The sequence below is a fragment of the Rhinopithecus bieti genome, unplaced genomic scaffold (assembly GCF_001698545.2).
Source record: "Rhinopithecus bieti isolate Rb0 unplaced genomic scaffold, ASM169854v2 scaffold_6946, whole genome shotgun sequence".
Classification (NCBI taxonomy): domain Eukaryota; kingdom Metazoa; phylum Chordata; class Mammalia; order Primates; family Cercopithecidae; genus Rhinopithecus; species Rhinopithecus bieti.
In genome coordinates this window covers 932,995-950,158 of record NW_016805697.1, presented here as the reverse complement: position 1 = coordinate 950,158, position 17,164 = coordinate 932,995, and the positions used below count along the sequence as shown (strand labels likewise).

Sequence of the window (17,164 nt, the reverse complement as noted above, 5' to 3'; positions counted from 1 at the left end):
GCCCGGCTAGTTTTTTTTTTTTTGTATTTTAGTAGAGACGGGGTTTCACCGTGTTAGCCAGGATGGCTTCGATCTCCTGACCTCGTGATCCGCCCGTCTCGGCCTCCCAAAGTGCTGGGATTACAGGCTTGAGCCACCGCGCCCGGCGCCTGGTTACTTTTTTATGTATTTTTAGTAGAGACAGGGTTTCACCGTGTTAAGTCAGGATGGTCTTGATCTGACCTCGTGATCCGCCTGCCTCGGCCTTCCAAAGTGCTGGGATTACAGGTGTGAGCCACCGCGCCCGGCCAGTAGCTCTTTCAATTGGACTCATTTTAAGATAGTTCTAAGAGCCCTCTTACTCAAAGGGAGAACAGTTCTGAAATTTCTGAAATTTTCCTTACGAAAATGGCAATGAAGTGGGGCAATATACTGCCTGGACTTATTTAAGCATACCACCTTCCCTTCATGGGAAATCCTCTATTTACTTAAGGCTCAAAGAAAGGTAAAGCTATTTTTAGAGGCAATTTAGATAAGCAAATACTTAACACCTGATGGGCTGCTGGGGTTTACCATTCAGATGTAAATTTTGGTTGCTAATTTCTTATGTAAATTATTGGAATAGTGTAGGTTCCTATCCTGCTGGGAGGCAGTTGATTGTCCAGAGTTAAGGACAACCAAATTTTAGGCCTCCAAATACTGCTTTGATTACTTTAGCTTGTGTTTATAGCTGTTTCTGTAAACTTTTCCCTGCCCCCTTTTAGTTTACTCTGTAACCTTCAAGTTGGAGATAATTGGAGAATGCAAATCTGTTTCTGTGAAGTGAAATCTTCGGCTGTTTTCTTAAAGAAATGCAGATGATGTTTATAAAGAAGACCTGTCTACTATTATTTCTTTTTAAAAAAATTAAAATCATTTGCTCTGCAAGAGGCTTGGTTTTAGAGCAACATTTCAGTGTTGTCTTCAGAAAGTGAAATTATTTCAGGGGCAGATTTGTCAAATAAATTATTTGTATGCCCGTTATCACTGACTTATATTTCTTTGCTTGTAGACTATAAACAGGCTTAGATTCTTCCTTAGGATACTCTTAACCAGATCTTCTCGTAGCCTCTAAAAGAAAGATCACATCAGTGCCTTAGAATTATTTAGATGTAATTCAGAATTACCCTTTTGTGGAGTCCTAAGGTTTTGTTTTGTTTTTCATTTAGTTTAAGGTTTTAATTGAGATTTAATATTTGATGTTTATTAGACTAGTAATCAGACATATTTCTAGTAGTGGGAAAATAGAACTATCTGTCACACTGGATACTGGGATCCTATAAGTCTTGAGACAGAATATTTCATAGATTTTGTTTTTAGCTCTCCACTCTTTTTTACAGACGTGCGCAGCTTATTTTCCATCTGAAAAAGCTAAATTAAATATTGCTCTTTGCATAATGTTTTTACTGTCATAGGGATCCCTGATGCTATATTTTGTATATCATTAGCTGATCTGAATCCAAGCAATGAGGATTTGGAGGAAACAGTAAATAGATATAGACTTTACAGCAATAGACCAGACCCTTGGCAGGCGAACTTATTCTTAGAATAACTACAGACTGAATTCATAAACTTTTGCTTGACTTAATGAGCATTTTTGACCTTGAGTTGATTTCTTCTGGACCCTGTTTTCTAGACTCAGCCCTGCTGTGCCTTTCTTTCCTAGTCTCTTCTTAATTACATTGCCTGTATGGCTTGTGTTGGCAAATAGCTACATGGTCAAAGATAAAATAGGACTATTTTATTTTATTTTTGAAGAACAGCTTTAAATTTGTGAAAATTAAGAAAATAGTAGTTTCTATATATCCCCACACAGTTTGCCCTATTATTAATATGTTAGTATAGTACGTTTGCTACAATTAATGAACCAATATTGATACTTTTTTATTAATTTTAATAACAACTAAAGTGTACAGTTTATTTGAGTTCCTTGGTTTTTTCCTAATATTCTTTTCCTGTTTCCGTGTCCCATCCAGGATATGGCATCAGATTTAATTGCTATGTCTCCTTAGGTGCCTTTTGACTATGACAGTTTCTCAGACTTTCCTTGTTTTTCATGACCTTGACCATTTGGGGAGTATTAGGCATATTTGTAGGAGACCCCCCTGTTGGAATTCATTTGATGTTTTTCTCCTTATTAGATTGGGGTTATGGGATCTGGGGAGGAAGATCACAGGGGTAAATTTTTATCATATTCCTTAAATTTTTATCATATTATTTCAAGGGTACATACAATCAACATGATTTATCACTATTGCTGTTGACTTTGGTCACCTGGCTGAGGGGCTGAAGGAGTGTTATCTCCACTCTCCTTCCACTGCATACTGTGGAAGGAATCCCCAGATCACACTTAGGGAGCAGGGAGTTACACTCCACATCCTTGAAGGCAGACTATGTAAATTATTTGAAATTCTACTGCGTGGGAATTCATCTCTTTTCTCCCATTTATTGATGGGTTCATTCATTTATTTATGTCATTATGGCCATAAATGACTACATTTATTTTATGTTTATAATCTAATACTAACTTATTTTGTTGCTCAAATTGTTCAGTTTTGGACATTGGGAGCTCTCAGTTGGTTCTCGTGCCACTTTTACAAACACCCATCATTATGGTGTGGGTTGTTTTTTTTTTTTTTCCATCAAATAAGACATTTTCTCTTTTCATTGGCACAGGTACCTCTTGACTTTCTTTTTTTTTTTAGGTGAAGGAGGCTAGAAACACACCTCTCATAGAATACAGTAATTGTTTAATAATTATTGCTTTTCACCTCTAGGTGTCCTCATATCATAAGTGGGAAAGCCCTCAAAGATTGGAAAACTATTTGTGTGGATTGTGTAGTTTTCATTTTGCCACAGAAATTGCGCTGAAATAATCTCTCTTCCCTAGAAAATGCTGCTTTCCACACTAACTGTGCCTTCTCTACTCTATCCCTCTGTAGCCCAGAAACAAAATTGTAACTTTTCCCTCTTAGTCTCCCTTTTGCAATGTATTGCTTGAGAAATCTCAACAGAAATGTCAGTCTGTGAGCATGGATTACTTTTGCAGCTTGTCAAAACTTTAATTTTAAGGACTCATTAGCAAGGATGAAATAGGTGAATGCCGACACAGTCAGTGGCCAGCAGGGGCTGGTGTATCAAATGATACTCGGAAATCAATCTCAAAAGGCCACAGGGAAGGCAAGTGATAGGACCCAGCAAAAGTAGATAAGGAAGAAGTTATAGGAGAGTTCTCCATCAGACTAGAGGAAGGCGAAACAGTATACAGTCATGTGCCAAATAACACCATTTTGGTCAATGACTGACTGCATATACGACGTTGGTTGGTTCCAAAGCTGACAAATGTCTGTTGCCTGATGACATTGTAGCTATTGTAAAGTAGTGCAGTGCATTACTCATGTGTTTGTGGTGTTGCTGATGTAAAGAAACCTACTGCACTGCCAGTCATGTAAAAGTATACCACATGCAATTAGGTATGCCACATGATATTAGGTAATAAATGACTGTGTTATTTCAGAATGTACTCCTTCTACTTATTTAAAAAAAAAAAAAAAGATTTACTGTAAAACAGCCTCAGGCAGGTCCTTCAGGAGGTATTCTGGAAGATGGCATTATTATCATAGGAGATGACCCTCCAAGCATGTTATTGCCCTGAAGACCTTCCAGTGGGACAAGATACTGAAGTGGAAGACACTGATCTTGATGATTCTGACCCTGTGTAGGCCTAGGCTAATGTGTGTGTTTGTGCCTCAGTTTTTAACAAAAAAGTTTTTTTTGTTGTTGTTTTTTGTTTTGTTTTTTGTTTTGTTTTTGAGACGGAGTCTCGCTCTGTCGCCAGACTGGAGTGCAGTGACACAATCTCAGCTCACTGCAATCTCCACCTCCTGGGTTCAAGTGATTCTCCTGCTTCAGCCTCCTGAGTAGCTGGGATTACAGGCGCCCACCACCATGCCCAGCTAATTTTTGTATTTGTAGTGGAGCCAGGGTTTCACCATGTTGGCCAGGATGGTCTCGATCTCTTGACCTTGTGGTCCACCCACCTTGGCCTCCCAAAGTGCTGGGATTACAGGCATGAGCCACCATGCCTGGCCAACAAAAAAGTTTAAAAAGTTTAAAAAAAAAATTAATACAAGAAAGCCTTATAGAATAATGATACAAGAAAGAAGATGTTTTTATACAGCTATACAATGTGTTTGTGTTTTAAGTGTTACTATGAATCAAAAGATTTTAGAAGTTAAAAGGTTATAAAGTTAAAAGTTACAGTAAGCTAAGGTTAATTTATTATTGAAGAAAAAAAATTTTAGTAAATTTTGTGTAGCCTAAGGGTACAGTGTTTATAAAGTGTACAGTAATGTCCTAGGCCTTCACATTCACTCATTACTCACTCGCTGACTCACCCAGAGCAACTTCCAGTCCTGCAAGCTCTGTTTTAAGTGCCTTGTACAGGTGTGTTATTTTTTATCTTTTATATCATATTTTCGCTGTGCCTTTTCTGTGTTTACATATGTTTAGACACACAAATACTTAACCATTGTGTTACAACTGCCAATAGCACTCAGTACAATAGGATGCTATCCAGGTTTGTAGCCTAGGGGCAATAGGCTATACCATCTAGCCTACCTGTGTGGTAGGCTCTACCATCTGGGTGTGTGAAAGTACACTCTATGATGTTCACACAACAAAATCACCTCTTAGAATGCATCCATGTGGTTAAGTGATGAATGACTGTATATGAGTCAGAGAGGTGTTAATGAGGTCGAAGGAGCAGTCAATTTGGAGTTAAGAGACCTGGGTTCTCTATCTACTGTTTCTGGTGGCTGAGTATTTGGCCTTGGGCCACTTTCTTAGTCTCTTGGGGCCCTTCTTTCATTTACATATCAAAGAAATTAGAACAGATCTGTGTTCCTCAATCTTTGACTCACAAATGTCTCCTATAATAGTGTGTAATCTTTTGAATGCAGATATTTAAAAACTAATTTGTCATTACACAGCATGTGATAAGGACTTGATTTTAAATAGTATTTATTTTAGATTGGTTTGTTTGTTTGTTTGTTTATTTATTTATTTATTTATTTTGAGACAGAGTTTCACTCTTGTTGCCGAGGCTGGAGTGTAATGGTGCAAATCTCGGCTCACTGCCTCCTGGGTTCAAGCAGTTCTCCTGCCTCAGCCTCCCGAGTGTCTGGGACTACAGGTCCATGCCACCATGCCCAACTAATGTTTGTATTTTTAGCAGAGACAGGGTTTTGCCATGTTGGCCAGGCTGGACTCAAAACTCCTGACCTCAGGTGATCCACCCACCTCAGCTTCCCAAAGTGTTGGGATTACAGGCATGAGCCACTGCACCCTGCCCACCTAGGACAGTTTATTAATATACTGTTTGATATTCATGCTGTACAAGAAAGATTATCTACATTTTGCTATTCAATAATTACTGATTAACTTACTTTAAATTTGTTGTGTAAGAAAAAGCATGTTTTGTTGACAAATTTTAAAATAAACTATTGTATTTGTTTTGGAGGAGGATGAGAGGAGCTAAATGTATTTAAATGTTTTACAGCATTAAAAAAAGTCAAAATCTACTTTTAATGCCTAAATTTTGGAAATTCTACGTTTTACGGTTAAAGGGTATAGTAGTTTATTTTATAATTTTGTATTTTGTTCTATGTGATGGAAAAGTTTTAGGCTGCTATTTGTAGGTAACTGCCTATAGAGTTGAAAGAGGCAGTGTTTTCTTCCTCATGTATTAAAAGCCAAATTGGATTATAATCGCTAAATTTTACCTTTTAACATTTGTTTTTTGGTGTCCTGGAAAACATATTGCTTGATTTTATACAATCTTTTAATTTGTTGAGTGAGTGTGGTGAATGAATTTAACTTTTGTATCTACCAAAGAGCTTTTAAAAGTACAGTTTCCCTGAAAATATGCTCCCCCAAAAAGCAAATTTAGGCACATTTATAAAATTTCTCTTTTTGTATTATTAACACAGAAAGTTTCCTGAGCATCCCATCTTTAACCAACAGCCTGTTATGTGTATAAGTTAAGCAATATGTCAATACATATGACTGAAAATGAAAACAATTTGAACTTGTATAGTCAAAACCACACAATGATATGGGGTTTGACTGAGTGAATTGTGAGCTCACTCAGCTGGTTTCCATTAACCCTACATGTGTTAGATGAAAGGCCCTTAGAACATTCTGTTTTAAAAGTAGGATATTTACACTAATTATTTATTCATTTTTAGAAATTGATAGTGATGTCTATTTAAATTTCACTTACTATTCCCAAGTATCTTGGAACATTTTTTATGAATCCCTGGGAATTCACCACTTATATTGAGAAATGCTTTATTAGATGATCTTGAAGTTCCATATAACATAATTTGCAAATTGATACAGACTTGTGGTTCCATCTGGTACACTTTTTCTAATACAGTGAGTCAACATAGTAGAAAGATTGTATTACTACTTCTCAGTGACAGAGACAGCTCCCCAAGCATCCTGCTTTCCATTAATAGGCTAATCATGAACTAGGTTTATGTCTGTAAACCTAGATTTACTGTCTATATGCAAATTAGTAACTTCTTTGATTAAAATAAATTAGTGTTCCTTTTGGTACTTTAATATGACTCCTAGATTTAGTATTTTAGAATTTGATGAAAAAGTCTGTGTTCACCTGTCATAGTTTTAGCACTGTATTGTAATTGTTCTTAGCTTCTCTTTTGCCAAGTTAAATAGTATGCTTTTTGTCTGTTTTCACTGTGGCAGACTTCCCCTGTCTTACATCCTGAGTATTACAGAATTCTTTATGTAACCTTGGACAAGTTTCCTAACCTTTATGAGCCTCAGTTTCTCCATCTATGAAAAGGAGATAGTACCAGTCTTGAGTGTTGAGAGGACAGAATAAGATTATCTATATAGTATTTAGCACTGTGCCTGGCTATGGCGAGTGCTCCATAAGTTTAAGCTGCCATCATCATCATCATCAATTCCCAACTTCCAAACCTGTGAGCCTGTTCCTTAATAGAGGTGGGTGGGCACAGCAATTTTTTTTTTCCTATGGGTTCCATGTATCAAATAGGCTCCAAAAAAGGTTTGTAAACTAAGTAATCTGACCCACATATTTAATTACTATTTTCCAGATAAATATAAATGATATTTTGAACAAATGCAGTTTCATTTAAAATTGCTAAAGAATTCATGTTTTTGTATTTTTTCTTAATTCATGAATTTTAGAGTCAAATTGACTTTTAGAGTTTAAATTCACTTTTGTTAATGTTAAAAGGGTTCTATAAGCTTGAAATGATTGAGCCCTGTAGTCTTGATAATTTTATTCTTTCTTCTGCTTTCTTTTCCCAATTCTATTAGGCTTGTTTTTGAGGTTTGATGACCCAAACTATACGGTAAATTTAATATGCTCCACCACTTTATCTTTTTCTTTCAATTTTAATTTTAATTTTTTTTCTTTAAAAAAAAATTTAGACAGGGTCTTGCTCTGTCACCCAGGCTGGAGTACAATGGCACAATCCTGGCTTCACTGCAACCTCTGCCTCCCTGGGTCAAGGGATGCTCCCATCTTAACCGCCCAGGTAGCTGGGATTACAAGTGCTCACCACCAGGCTTGACTAATTTTTGTATTTTTTTTTTTTGGTAGAGATGGGGTTTTACCACGTTGCCCAGACTGGTTTTGAACTCCTGGACCCAAGCGATCTGCCCTCCTGGGCCTCCGAGAGTGCTGGGATTACAGGCGTGAGCCACTACACCTGGCCTCATCCAATGTTTTGGTGGTGTTTTCTTTTTTATTTCTCATGCCAGTAACTGATGGCATTCAATGATTTTTGACACTTGGTTAAAATCATAACATGAATTGATGCTAGGAGAATCTAGCATGGTTTTTCCCTATTTTGTATTGGGCAATGATAATGGTGCTTTCCTAGGGTTTGTGTATGGAAAGGTAGGTGTCCTCCTTGCTTCCAAAATTTTCTGAAATAGCTTTTTTTTTTTGCTTTTTTTTTTTGTTTTCTTCCTGTTCTTGAGAGCAAGTTTCACGCTGTTAACCCAGACTGGAGTGCAGTGATGCGATCTCGGCTCACCGCAACCTCTGCCTCCCTGGTTCAAGTGATTCTCCTGCCTCGGCCTCCCAAGTAACTGGGATTACATGCATGTGCCACCATGCCCGGCTAATTTTTTTGTTGTTGTTGTTGTTTGTTTATTTTTTGAGACAGAGTCTCACTCTGTCGCCCAGACTGGAGTACAGTGGCACGATCTGGGCTCACTGCAAGCTCCGTCTCTACAGGTGCCCGCCACCACAACTGGCTAATTTTTTGTATTTTTAGTAGAGACGGGGTTTTACCGTGTTAGCCAAGAAGGTCTCGATCTGACCTCGTGATCCGCCCGCTTCTGCCTCCCAAAGTGCTGGGATTACAGGTGTGAGCCACCACGCCTGGCCTTTTTTTTTTTTTCGTATTTTTAATAGAGACAGGGTTTCACCATGTTGACCAGGCTGATCTTGAACCCCAACCTCAAGTGATCCGCCTACCTCAGCCTCCCAAAGTGCTGGGATTACAGGTGTGAGCCACTGCACCTGGCCTGAAATAGCATTTATTATACTTTCATTCAGCCTCTCTTGGTTGCAAATGACAGAAACCCAACTGAAAATGGCTTAGGTAAAATGAAGAAATGACTGAAAGAGTTCCAAAGGAAAGGTTTCATGGCCAAACCTTGGAAAAGGCTCAGGGATTCAGACACCACCATAACAATCTTTCAGTCTCCTGCCCATGGTGACGGAGTTCCCTCCCAGGTCAAGGAACAGGGCTGGCACTAAGCAGACTGAGCCATGCTCTCCTTGGCTCCATGTTCAGATTTTCTAGGGAACAGGCTTTGATGGGCCTTGTGTATGTCATACGTCTACCCTTGGACCAATCAACTATGGCCAGAAAGTTGGGCTATCAAAGTGGCCCAGCTGGATCAGGTCCTAGCTCCACATCAGTTTGGAGTGTCATGGCTCCCTGGGGAAGTCACATGATTAGAGTACAGACAGAATCATTCCCCAGAAGATTTGCAGCAGAACTGTAGCTGTTCCCTGTAACACTGTCTGTGATTCTTGGTTCCTTATACATTCTTCCAGTTAACTGCAATGTGAGTTCTTGGAGGAAGACATATTTTGTTCAATTCTGTATCTCCTGGTCTCGGACAGCATTTGTTGCAAATGTTTGTTTTATAAATGATGAACAGATGAATTCATAGAATACATTATGATATACAAAGTGGTTATGTAAGATTTTGTCGCAACTTGTCATGTCATGTCATGGTAAAAAGTGAAAAGTTGTAACAGTTTTGGCCCGTTCATCTAGGAGCCACAAAATTCTGAACTTCAGTCTCTTCCTCTGTGAAATAAAGAGTATCTGTTCTGACACTATCCCCATCTAGAGAAGTGAATTTGCATTGGAAGTAAAATAACCCTATTACATGCACATACAAACTGCATGGTTTTCAAAGTTTGTTGTGTATTCATCATTGCCTCACTCGTGGACCAGACTCACGCCTGTAATCCCAGCACTTTGGGAGGGCAAGCTGGGTGGATCACGAGGTTAGGAGTTCGAAACCAGCCTGGCCAACATGGTGAAACTCCATCTCTACTAAAAATACAAAAAAAAAAAAAAAGATTAGCTGGGTGTGGTGGTGCGTGCCTGTAATCTCAGCTACTTGGGAGGCTGAGGCAGGTGAATCACTTGAACCTGGGAGGCAGAGGTTGCAGTGAGCCAAGATCCCACCATTGCACTCCAGCCTGGGCAGCAGGGCGAGACTCTGTCTCAAAAAAAAAAAGAAAAAGAAAATATGAAGTCGTCACTTTGGAGTGAAGCAGAGGGAAATATTTCCTTTCAGTGTCTTTTCAGCTTTGTTCAGAAGACCACACTTGATAGATTTGTCTTCTGGTTGGAGTAAAGGGATGTAGGGACTTTAATAGTGATTCCCACAAGTAAATCTATTCTCCAAATGAGTGATAAGAAGATATAATCTCACTAAACATTTCACTGTGTCCTTTTTTTTTAAACCGGATTTTAGGTTTTTGTCAAGCAGGAAAGGATTTGCGTTTGGTATCACTGTGTATGGAACAAATTGACATCCCAGCAGGATTCCTCCTGGTGGGGGCCAAGTCTCCCAATCTGCCTGAACACATCCTAGTTTGTGCTGTGGACAAGCGATTTCTACCGGATGATCATGGAAAAAATGCACTTTTAGGTGAGTATTTCATGCTTATAAAATTCCTTCCAATATGAGGGAGTTAAAATACACATTTATTTAAAACTACTGCAGAAATTTAAAAAAATATACCAGAGGATTATTTGGGGATTATATAGTTTAGTTCAATTATGATACATTTTTTTCTTTTAGTAACTTTTTTTTTTTTTTTTTGAGATGGAGTCTTGCTCCATCGCCCAGGCTGGAGTGCAGTGATGCAGTCCAGGCTCACTACAACCTCTGCCTCCCAGGTTCAAGTGATTCTCCTGCCTCAGCCTCCCGAGTAGCTGGAACTATAGGCGCATGCCACCACACTCAGCTAATTTTTGTATTTTTGGTAGAGACGAGGCTTCACCATGTTGGCCAGAGTGGTCTCAAATCCCTGACCTCGTTATCTGCCTGCCTTGGCCTCCCAAAGTGCTGGGATTACAGGCAGTAACTTCTTAAACATTTATTTTCCTTCCTTCCTTCCTTCCTTCCTTCCTTCCTTCCTTCCTTCCTTCCTTTCTTCCTTCCCTCCTTCCCTCCTTCCCTCCTTCCCTCCTTCCTTTTCTTCTTTCTTTCTTTTTTTTTTTCTCAGAGTTTTGCTCTTGTCACCCTGGCTGGAGTACAGTGGCACAATCTCAGCTCACTGCAATCTCTGCTTCCTGGGTTGAAGCAATCCTCCTGCCTCAGCCTCCCAAGTAGCTGGGATTACAGGTGCCCACCATCATGCCCAGCTACTTTTTGTATTTTTAGCAGAGCCAGGGTTTCACCATGTTGGCCAGGCTGGTCTCAAGCTCCTGATCTCAGATGATCTGCCTGCCTTGGCCTCTCAAAGTGTTGGGATTACAAGCATAAGCCACCATGCCCAGGCTTTTCATTTTTATTAATTCTCAAAACACTTAGCTTAATTAAATGACTTTTTTGACCAGATATTTTTAAAAAGCATGCAATTTATCAAAAATTAGTATTTTGTAAAGAAAAGAGAATTCATTCTCTATAGTCATTGATATCAAGTCAGCTCTGATACTGGACCTGATATCAAGTCAACTCTTAATTGTTCATCTGTGGATTATTCACTTTGTAAGTTATTTGTTATTTTTCCATACCACGCATTATTTCTATCTATACTTGTGTGATGTGAATCTCACTTTATATTTAACATTAGTTCACCCAAAATAACTAGGACTATATATCTTTATATTTCTATCTATGTGATATAAAATGTAAATGACTTTATCTCAGAGTTATTTTACTTTGTGATATTAGTGTCTGGGCTTTCTCACAACATAGCCTCCCTATGTCATAAATAACAGACTTGATTTATTTTGTTTTAAATAATTAAAAAGACAGCACATGAGATTTGTTGCTTTTTTATTGCTGCATGTCTCTACTGTTGTTTTTGTTTCTCAGAATTTGTCTTACTATAGATGAAATCATGTTTTAGGCACAAATATCAGTGAAAAGGAAAAAGAATAGAGCAGTGAATTCAAATATTGTATTGATCATGATGTGTATTTATTTTTGTAGCTTGATACATTCTTCCTAGTTATCTAGTGTCATCAGAAAGTCTAGCAATACACTGATCAATAAGTGAGCCTGCACACGCTTTATAGAAGTTCCTTAAATTATAGTTGAAGACTTCTCATGGTTCATAGGAAAAGAAATAATTTTCATTTTTCATAAGGCTCTCATAAAAAAAGAACATTTTTGTCCAGGCACAGTGGCTCACGCCTGTAATCCCAGCACTCTGGGAGGCCGAGGCGGATAGATCACAAGGTCAGGAGATAGAGACCATCCTGGCTAACACGGTGAAACCTTGTCTCTACTAAAAATACAAAAAAAAAAATAAAAATAAAAAAAGGCTGGGTGTGGTGGTGGGTGCCTGTAATCCCAACTACTAGGGAGGCTGAGGCAGAGTGGCATGAACCCTGGAGGCGGAGCTTGCAGTGAGCCGAGATCGCACCACTGCACTCCAGCCTGGGTGACAGAGCGAGACTCCATCTCAAAAAAAAAAAAAAGAACATTTTCACTTTTTTTTGTTTAGTGAAATTGAGCAGATGGTTTAATATAGAAGTCTAATGATAAATCTAATATGCTGGGCTAAATTAGCAAAGACGATCCAACTACTCATTTTTTTATTAAGCAGTATTTATTCAGAATGTACCGTATGACAGAAATCACACGAGGCTCTCACGTAGGGACACAACAGTTATAAGACTTAGTCCTATTCCATACAGAGCTTACTACCTAGTAGGCTGTAGTAGAACAACTTCAGAAAACTTTTTAGCATTTGAAAAGCATTATCGTCTCATCTAATGAAACAGTTCAGGTGTGGCTCTGACTGTAGACAGTGAAAATCTCTCATAATGCATTTTTTGTTCAATGATTGTGACTAGAGATTCCTCTTAGAGTATGTCATAGAAAAGACACAGAAAACACCATCAGAATAATAGACTTCATAATCCTTAGAAATTAGGAGTGAGACCAAAGACCATGTGCTTTGGAGTCAGAACTGTGTTCAAATTCCAGATTTGCCACTTAGTACTTTAAGAACTGCAGCAATTATTTTAAGAACTTAAAGTTTTAGATTGCTCGTGCATATAATGGGATCATTAACACCTACCTCCTTGCAGGGTCATAAAGATCAAATGAGATGATGTCCTTAAAGCACCCACCAAGCACAGTGCTTGGGACATAGTATTTGCTCTTGAAATGGCAGTTATTTTACTATTGTATTTATTAAATACCCTTGCAGACTTGGAACCTTGCTTACTTTCTCTAGCCTTGTAAGTGGACATAATTTTTTACTGACCACTTCTCCATGTAAAAGTGCAGTGCAACAGCAAAATGGCAGAAGGTTTTTCTTAAATAAGCACATTGTTGGGATTTTTACGTGTTTGATACTCTATTGTCCAAAACTAATATTCATCCAACATTTCTTAAAGTGGATGATTTTCATATGCATTAAAACATAGTAGAAAATGATTAAGCTTCCGCTATTCTAGAACCCCTGTGGATTCAAATATCAATTTGTCTAAATTTTATATAAACTGCAGATTCCAAAGACTATGGGGAATTGATTTAAAATATATTTAAAATATATTGATCTAGTTGGTAGTGCATGTGTACCAAATCTACCATGCAATTGGAAGACTTGATTGCCAGAAAAACTAAAAGGTAATTTGGCTGAGAGTGGTGTTATTTTTTGTTTTCAATGACAAGAACTTCAAGGAGATAAAATCTCCCTTGAAGGAAGGCTAATGCTGAAGCCATACAGAGTTTTAAAAATGGACTGTAGGATTCTAATTCTTTTATGTTGTTAACTTATCATTAATGTGAAGATTCTCTCCTTTGCAGATTATTCTGACCCATGGCTTTTCTTCCTCTTCACACTCTTGCTTTTCAGCTCAGAATAGACAGAGGAAAAGATCAAACTTAACCTCGGTAGTTTGTGAATTCTAATTCTCACACTAATGTTTTCTAAACCACGTGGACCTATCAGTTGAGCCTCATGTTTTGGCACTGTTCTTGATTATTTTGGCTGAAAGTTTCTTGTAACTTTTTTCTGTGTTTTGGTTGTGGCATATCTAATTCACAGGTCAGGCAGTTTTCCAGGAAGGTGCGACAGTCAAACCAGAATGTAGTTTCCACAAAGGCAGAGACTTTGTCTGCTTTGTTTCGTGCTAAAAAATCTGGTGCCTGCAACAGTGTCTAGCACATAATACAGTATTTGTTGGATGAATGGATGGATGGATGGATAGATGGATGGATGGGTGGATGGGTGGGTGGATGGGTGGCTGGATGGATAGATGGATGGATGGATGACTTTGGTGACCTAGGCAGCCACTGGCAACCGTTTTTTGCAGGGGGAGGGGCTACTTTTTTAAGGTATTGGACAAATAGTCAGATGCTCTCAAATACAATTCATCTCTGAATATATTTTAAGTCATTTATAAAATTATATTGTTTACATGTCTATAAAGTGGCAGTAATAAGTTATTAATTCTATGTAATCGACCAGAGGTTATGAATATCTCTTCTTCACCACTGTTTCCCCAGTGTTTAGCAAAATGCCTAGCATATGGGTAGATGCTCAATATATAGTTGTTGACTGAATAATAATAAATTGGACTTCCGATTTATAAATGCTTTGAATTGATGATTAGTGTTCTGAGATTAGGATATTGTGAGATATTCTATCATTCATCTTCGTGGCTTTTCTGTTCTCTATTTATATATCTTTGTTAATTATTAATATTTATCAGGTTAGCTCAGAGGTCTGAAAAGAGTGTATCACTTCATCAGTGAATTTGTTTTCAGTTATTTATGTATAGAAATATTGCCTTTATACAATATGGAATGCCCTTTCTTATTACAACGTTTTTGTGCTTTTCATCTATGTAACAGTAAATGGGTTATGTCCTCATCAGACACAACTAGAAGAACTCACTGTTACTGTCTGTTTTACTCTGTGTATTAAGGGGACTGACAAGTTAATTTTCAATAAAAAAAGGCATGGCAAAAAAAAAAAAAAGGCATGGCTTTTCATCTTGCCAGTTTTCTCTGTTTCTTCTTTTTTCCATGTCCCCTGTTCTAACCAGGTCACCAACATTTTTGTTTTGTTTAGTTTGTCTGAGTGAGGAATTGTTTGGATATTAGATCTGAAGGAATAATAAGCTAGTATGAATAAAGAAGTGTTAGAAAAGGAGAAATGGGAATCTCATGGTACTCCTGTCGGAAAGTATAGCTAGATCTCACAGAAACTAGAAGCTGATAGAGCCCTGAATTTGCACATCTGGCCCGTGCTCTGCTCTCCTCTTGGCAGATCAGCTTCCTCTTCATGGTTCTTGGTTCCCATACCCTAGCTTACATGTGGCTGACGTAACCCTAATTTGGATTCCAATTCTGTAAAACCTTACAAATCCAGGGTCCAGTACCACCTGCCTGACTTTTTGTGTTTATTTCAAAATTCCAGGAGAGAGATTCTGACTGTCCCAGACTGGGTCAGATGGTGGGCCACAAGCTCACCAGCTGTGACCATGGAGGCAAGTTTGCGTGGTAGAGAGGGCAGAGAACCAGGTTATCTAAGGAAGGAGTATGTGGGGAAGAAATAATAGACATTCTAGAACCAAGCTTTTTATTATATTATGTGCTCTATTTCTTTAACCATTATCTACTGTATTTATCAACCCTATTTCCTTAACCTTTTAGAAGCTAACTTTTCCTTTCCTTTTAGGGCAGCATTTAAATTATTTCCAGTCTTTCACTGTTACAAAATAACTCTGCTAAAGAAATGTGTACCTGTTTTTTTTCCCCTCTGAATTATTTCCTTGAGATTGAGACATTTTTGGGTCAAAGAATGTGAACGTTTCTATGCTGTTTAATACATAAAAGTATTGTATCAACTTACAAGGCCATTAGTAACATTGGTTTTCCTCACTTCAGGGTTTTCTGGAAATTGTATCGGCTGTGGAGAAAGAGGATTTCGATATTTCACGGAATTTTCCAACCACATTAACTTGAAGCTCACCACTCAGCCAAAGAAGCAGAAGCACTTAAAGTACTACCTAGTCAGAAGCTCCCAGGGTGTACTGTCTAAGGGACCTCTTATCTGCTGGAAAGGTAGTCAATTTCCAGGAAGAAAAGGGGAGGGAATGGAGATTTTAGAGTGGTGACAAGTGACCCATACAAGATTCGGAGTTCAGGTGGGATACAGATAAACATCTCAAGTTCAGAAGGATATCCAAACATTTAAAGCCTTCTGGTATGTTATTTGACTTGCCCCTTACATTTTTAACAGAGACAATTCAAGTTTTGGAAAGTGCATGTCTCTGTATTTGTCTCTTGGGAAGGGGTACAGCTCTCAAGAGGAAAAATGGACTCTTTCTAGCTCTTCTGTCATTTAGAGAGGACCTCAGAGTGACAGCTCCTCGGTTAGATGCCCTTTTGACTCTAGTTAATTTCTTTGGAGATTTTCGAACATCCGTATTTTTTTTCTATTTTAACTAGAGCTAAACATACTTAGAATAAACATTTACATTCTCTTCATAATACCTGGGAAAATACACTATTAAGTTGGCAAAGTGTTATTTCTTATAAATTAGGAAGAACTTAACTTATTTATAGAAATGAATCCAGTTGAAACTTCACATCTTCATGTGCTTGATAGGAATTGACAAAAGTTCTCTTCACTGTGCTAAAGAAAAGAAGTATTTAGTTATTATTCTATTGATCAGTTTCTTAGATGCTGTGATTTTTTTCTCCATATAATAACTATCTTTTTCTTTTTGAGATGGAGTCTCGCTTTATCGCCCAGGCTGGAGTGCAGTGGCACGATCTCAGCTCACTGCAAGCTCCACCTCCCAGGTTCATGCCATTCTCCTGCGTCCGCCTGCTGAGTAGCTGGGACTACAGGCGCCCGCCACCACGCCCAGCTAATTTTTTGTATTTTTAGTAGAGATGGTGTTTCACCATGTTAGCCAGGATGATCTCGATCTCCTGATCTTGTGATCTGCCCACCTCGGCCCCCCAAAGTGCTGGGATTACAGGCGTGAGCCACCGCGTCCAGCCTATAATAACTGTGTGTGTGTATATATATATATACACATATATATATACACACACACACATATACACACACACACATATATATTATATATTATATATATTATATATATGCACACACACATATACATATGAATACTATTCACTCATTTATTTATTTATTTATTTAATTTCAATACATAGTTTCACTCCTGTTGCCCAGACTGGAGTGCAAGGGCACAATCTCAATTCATCACAACCTCCACCTCTCGGGTCCAAGCGATTCTCCTACCTCAGTCTCCTGAGTAGCTGGGATTACAGACAGGCACCACCACACCCAGCTAATTTTGTATTTTTAGTAGAGACAGGGCTT

General features: G+C 38.2%; 1 protein-coding gene across 1 annotated transcript in view; it reads left to right on the top strand.

The window, feature by feature from the left end:
- GREB1L (GREB1 like retinoic acid receptor coactivator) overlaps positions 1–17,164 on the top strand; it is a 167,926-nt gene that overhangs the window by 21,480 nt on the left and 129,282 nt on the right. Inside the window, exons 5-6 of the mRNA XM_017873530.1 lie at positions 10,087–10,263; positions 15,694–15,870. Coding sequence (XP_017729019.1) covers positions 10,087–10,263; positions 15,694–15,870 — 354 coding nt within the window. The remainder of the gene's footprint in view (positions 1–10,086; positions 10,264–15,693; positions 15,871–17,164) is intronic.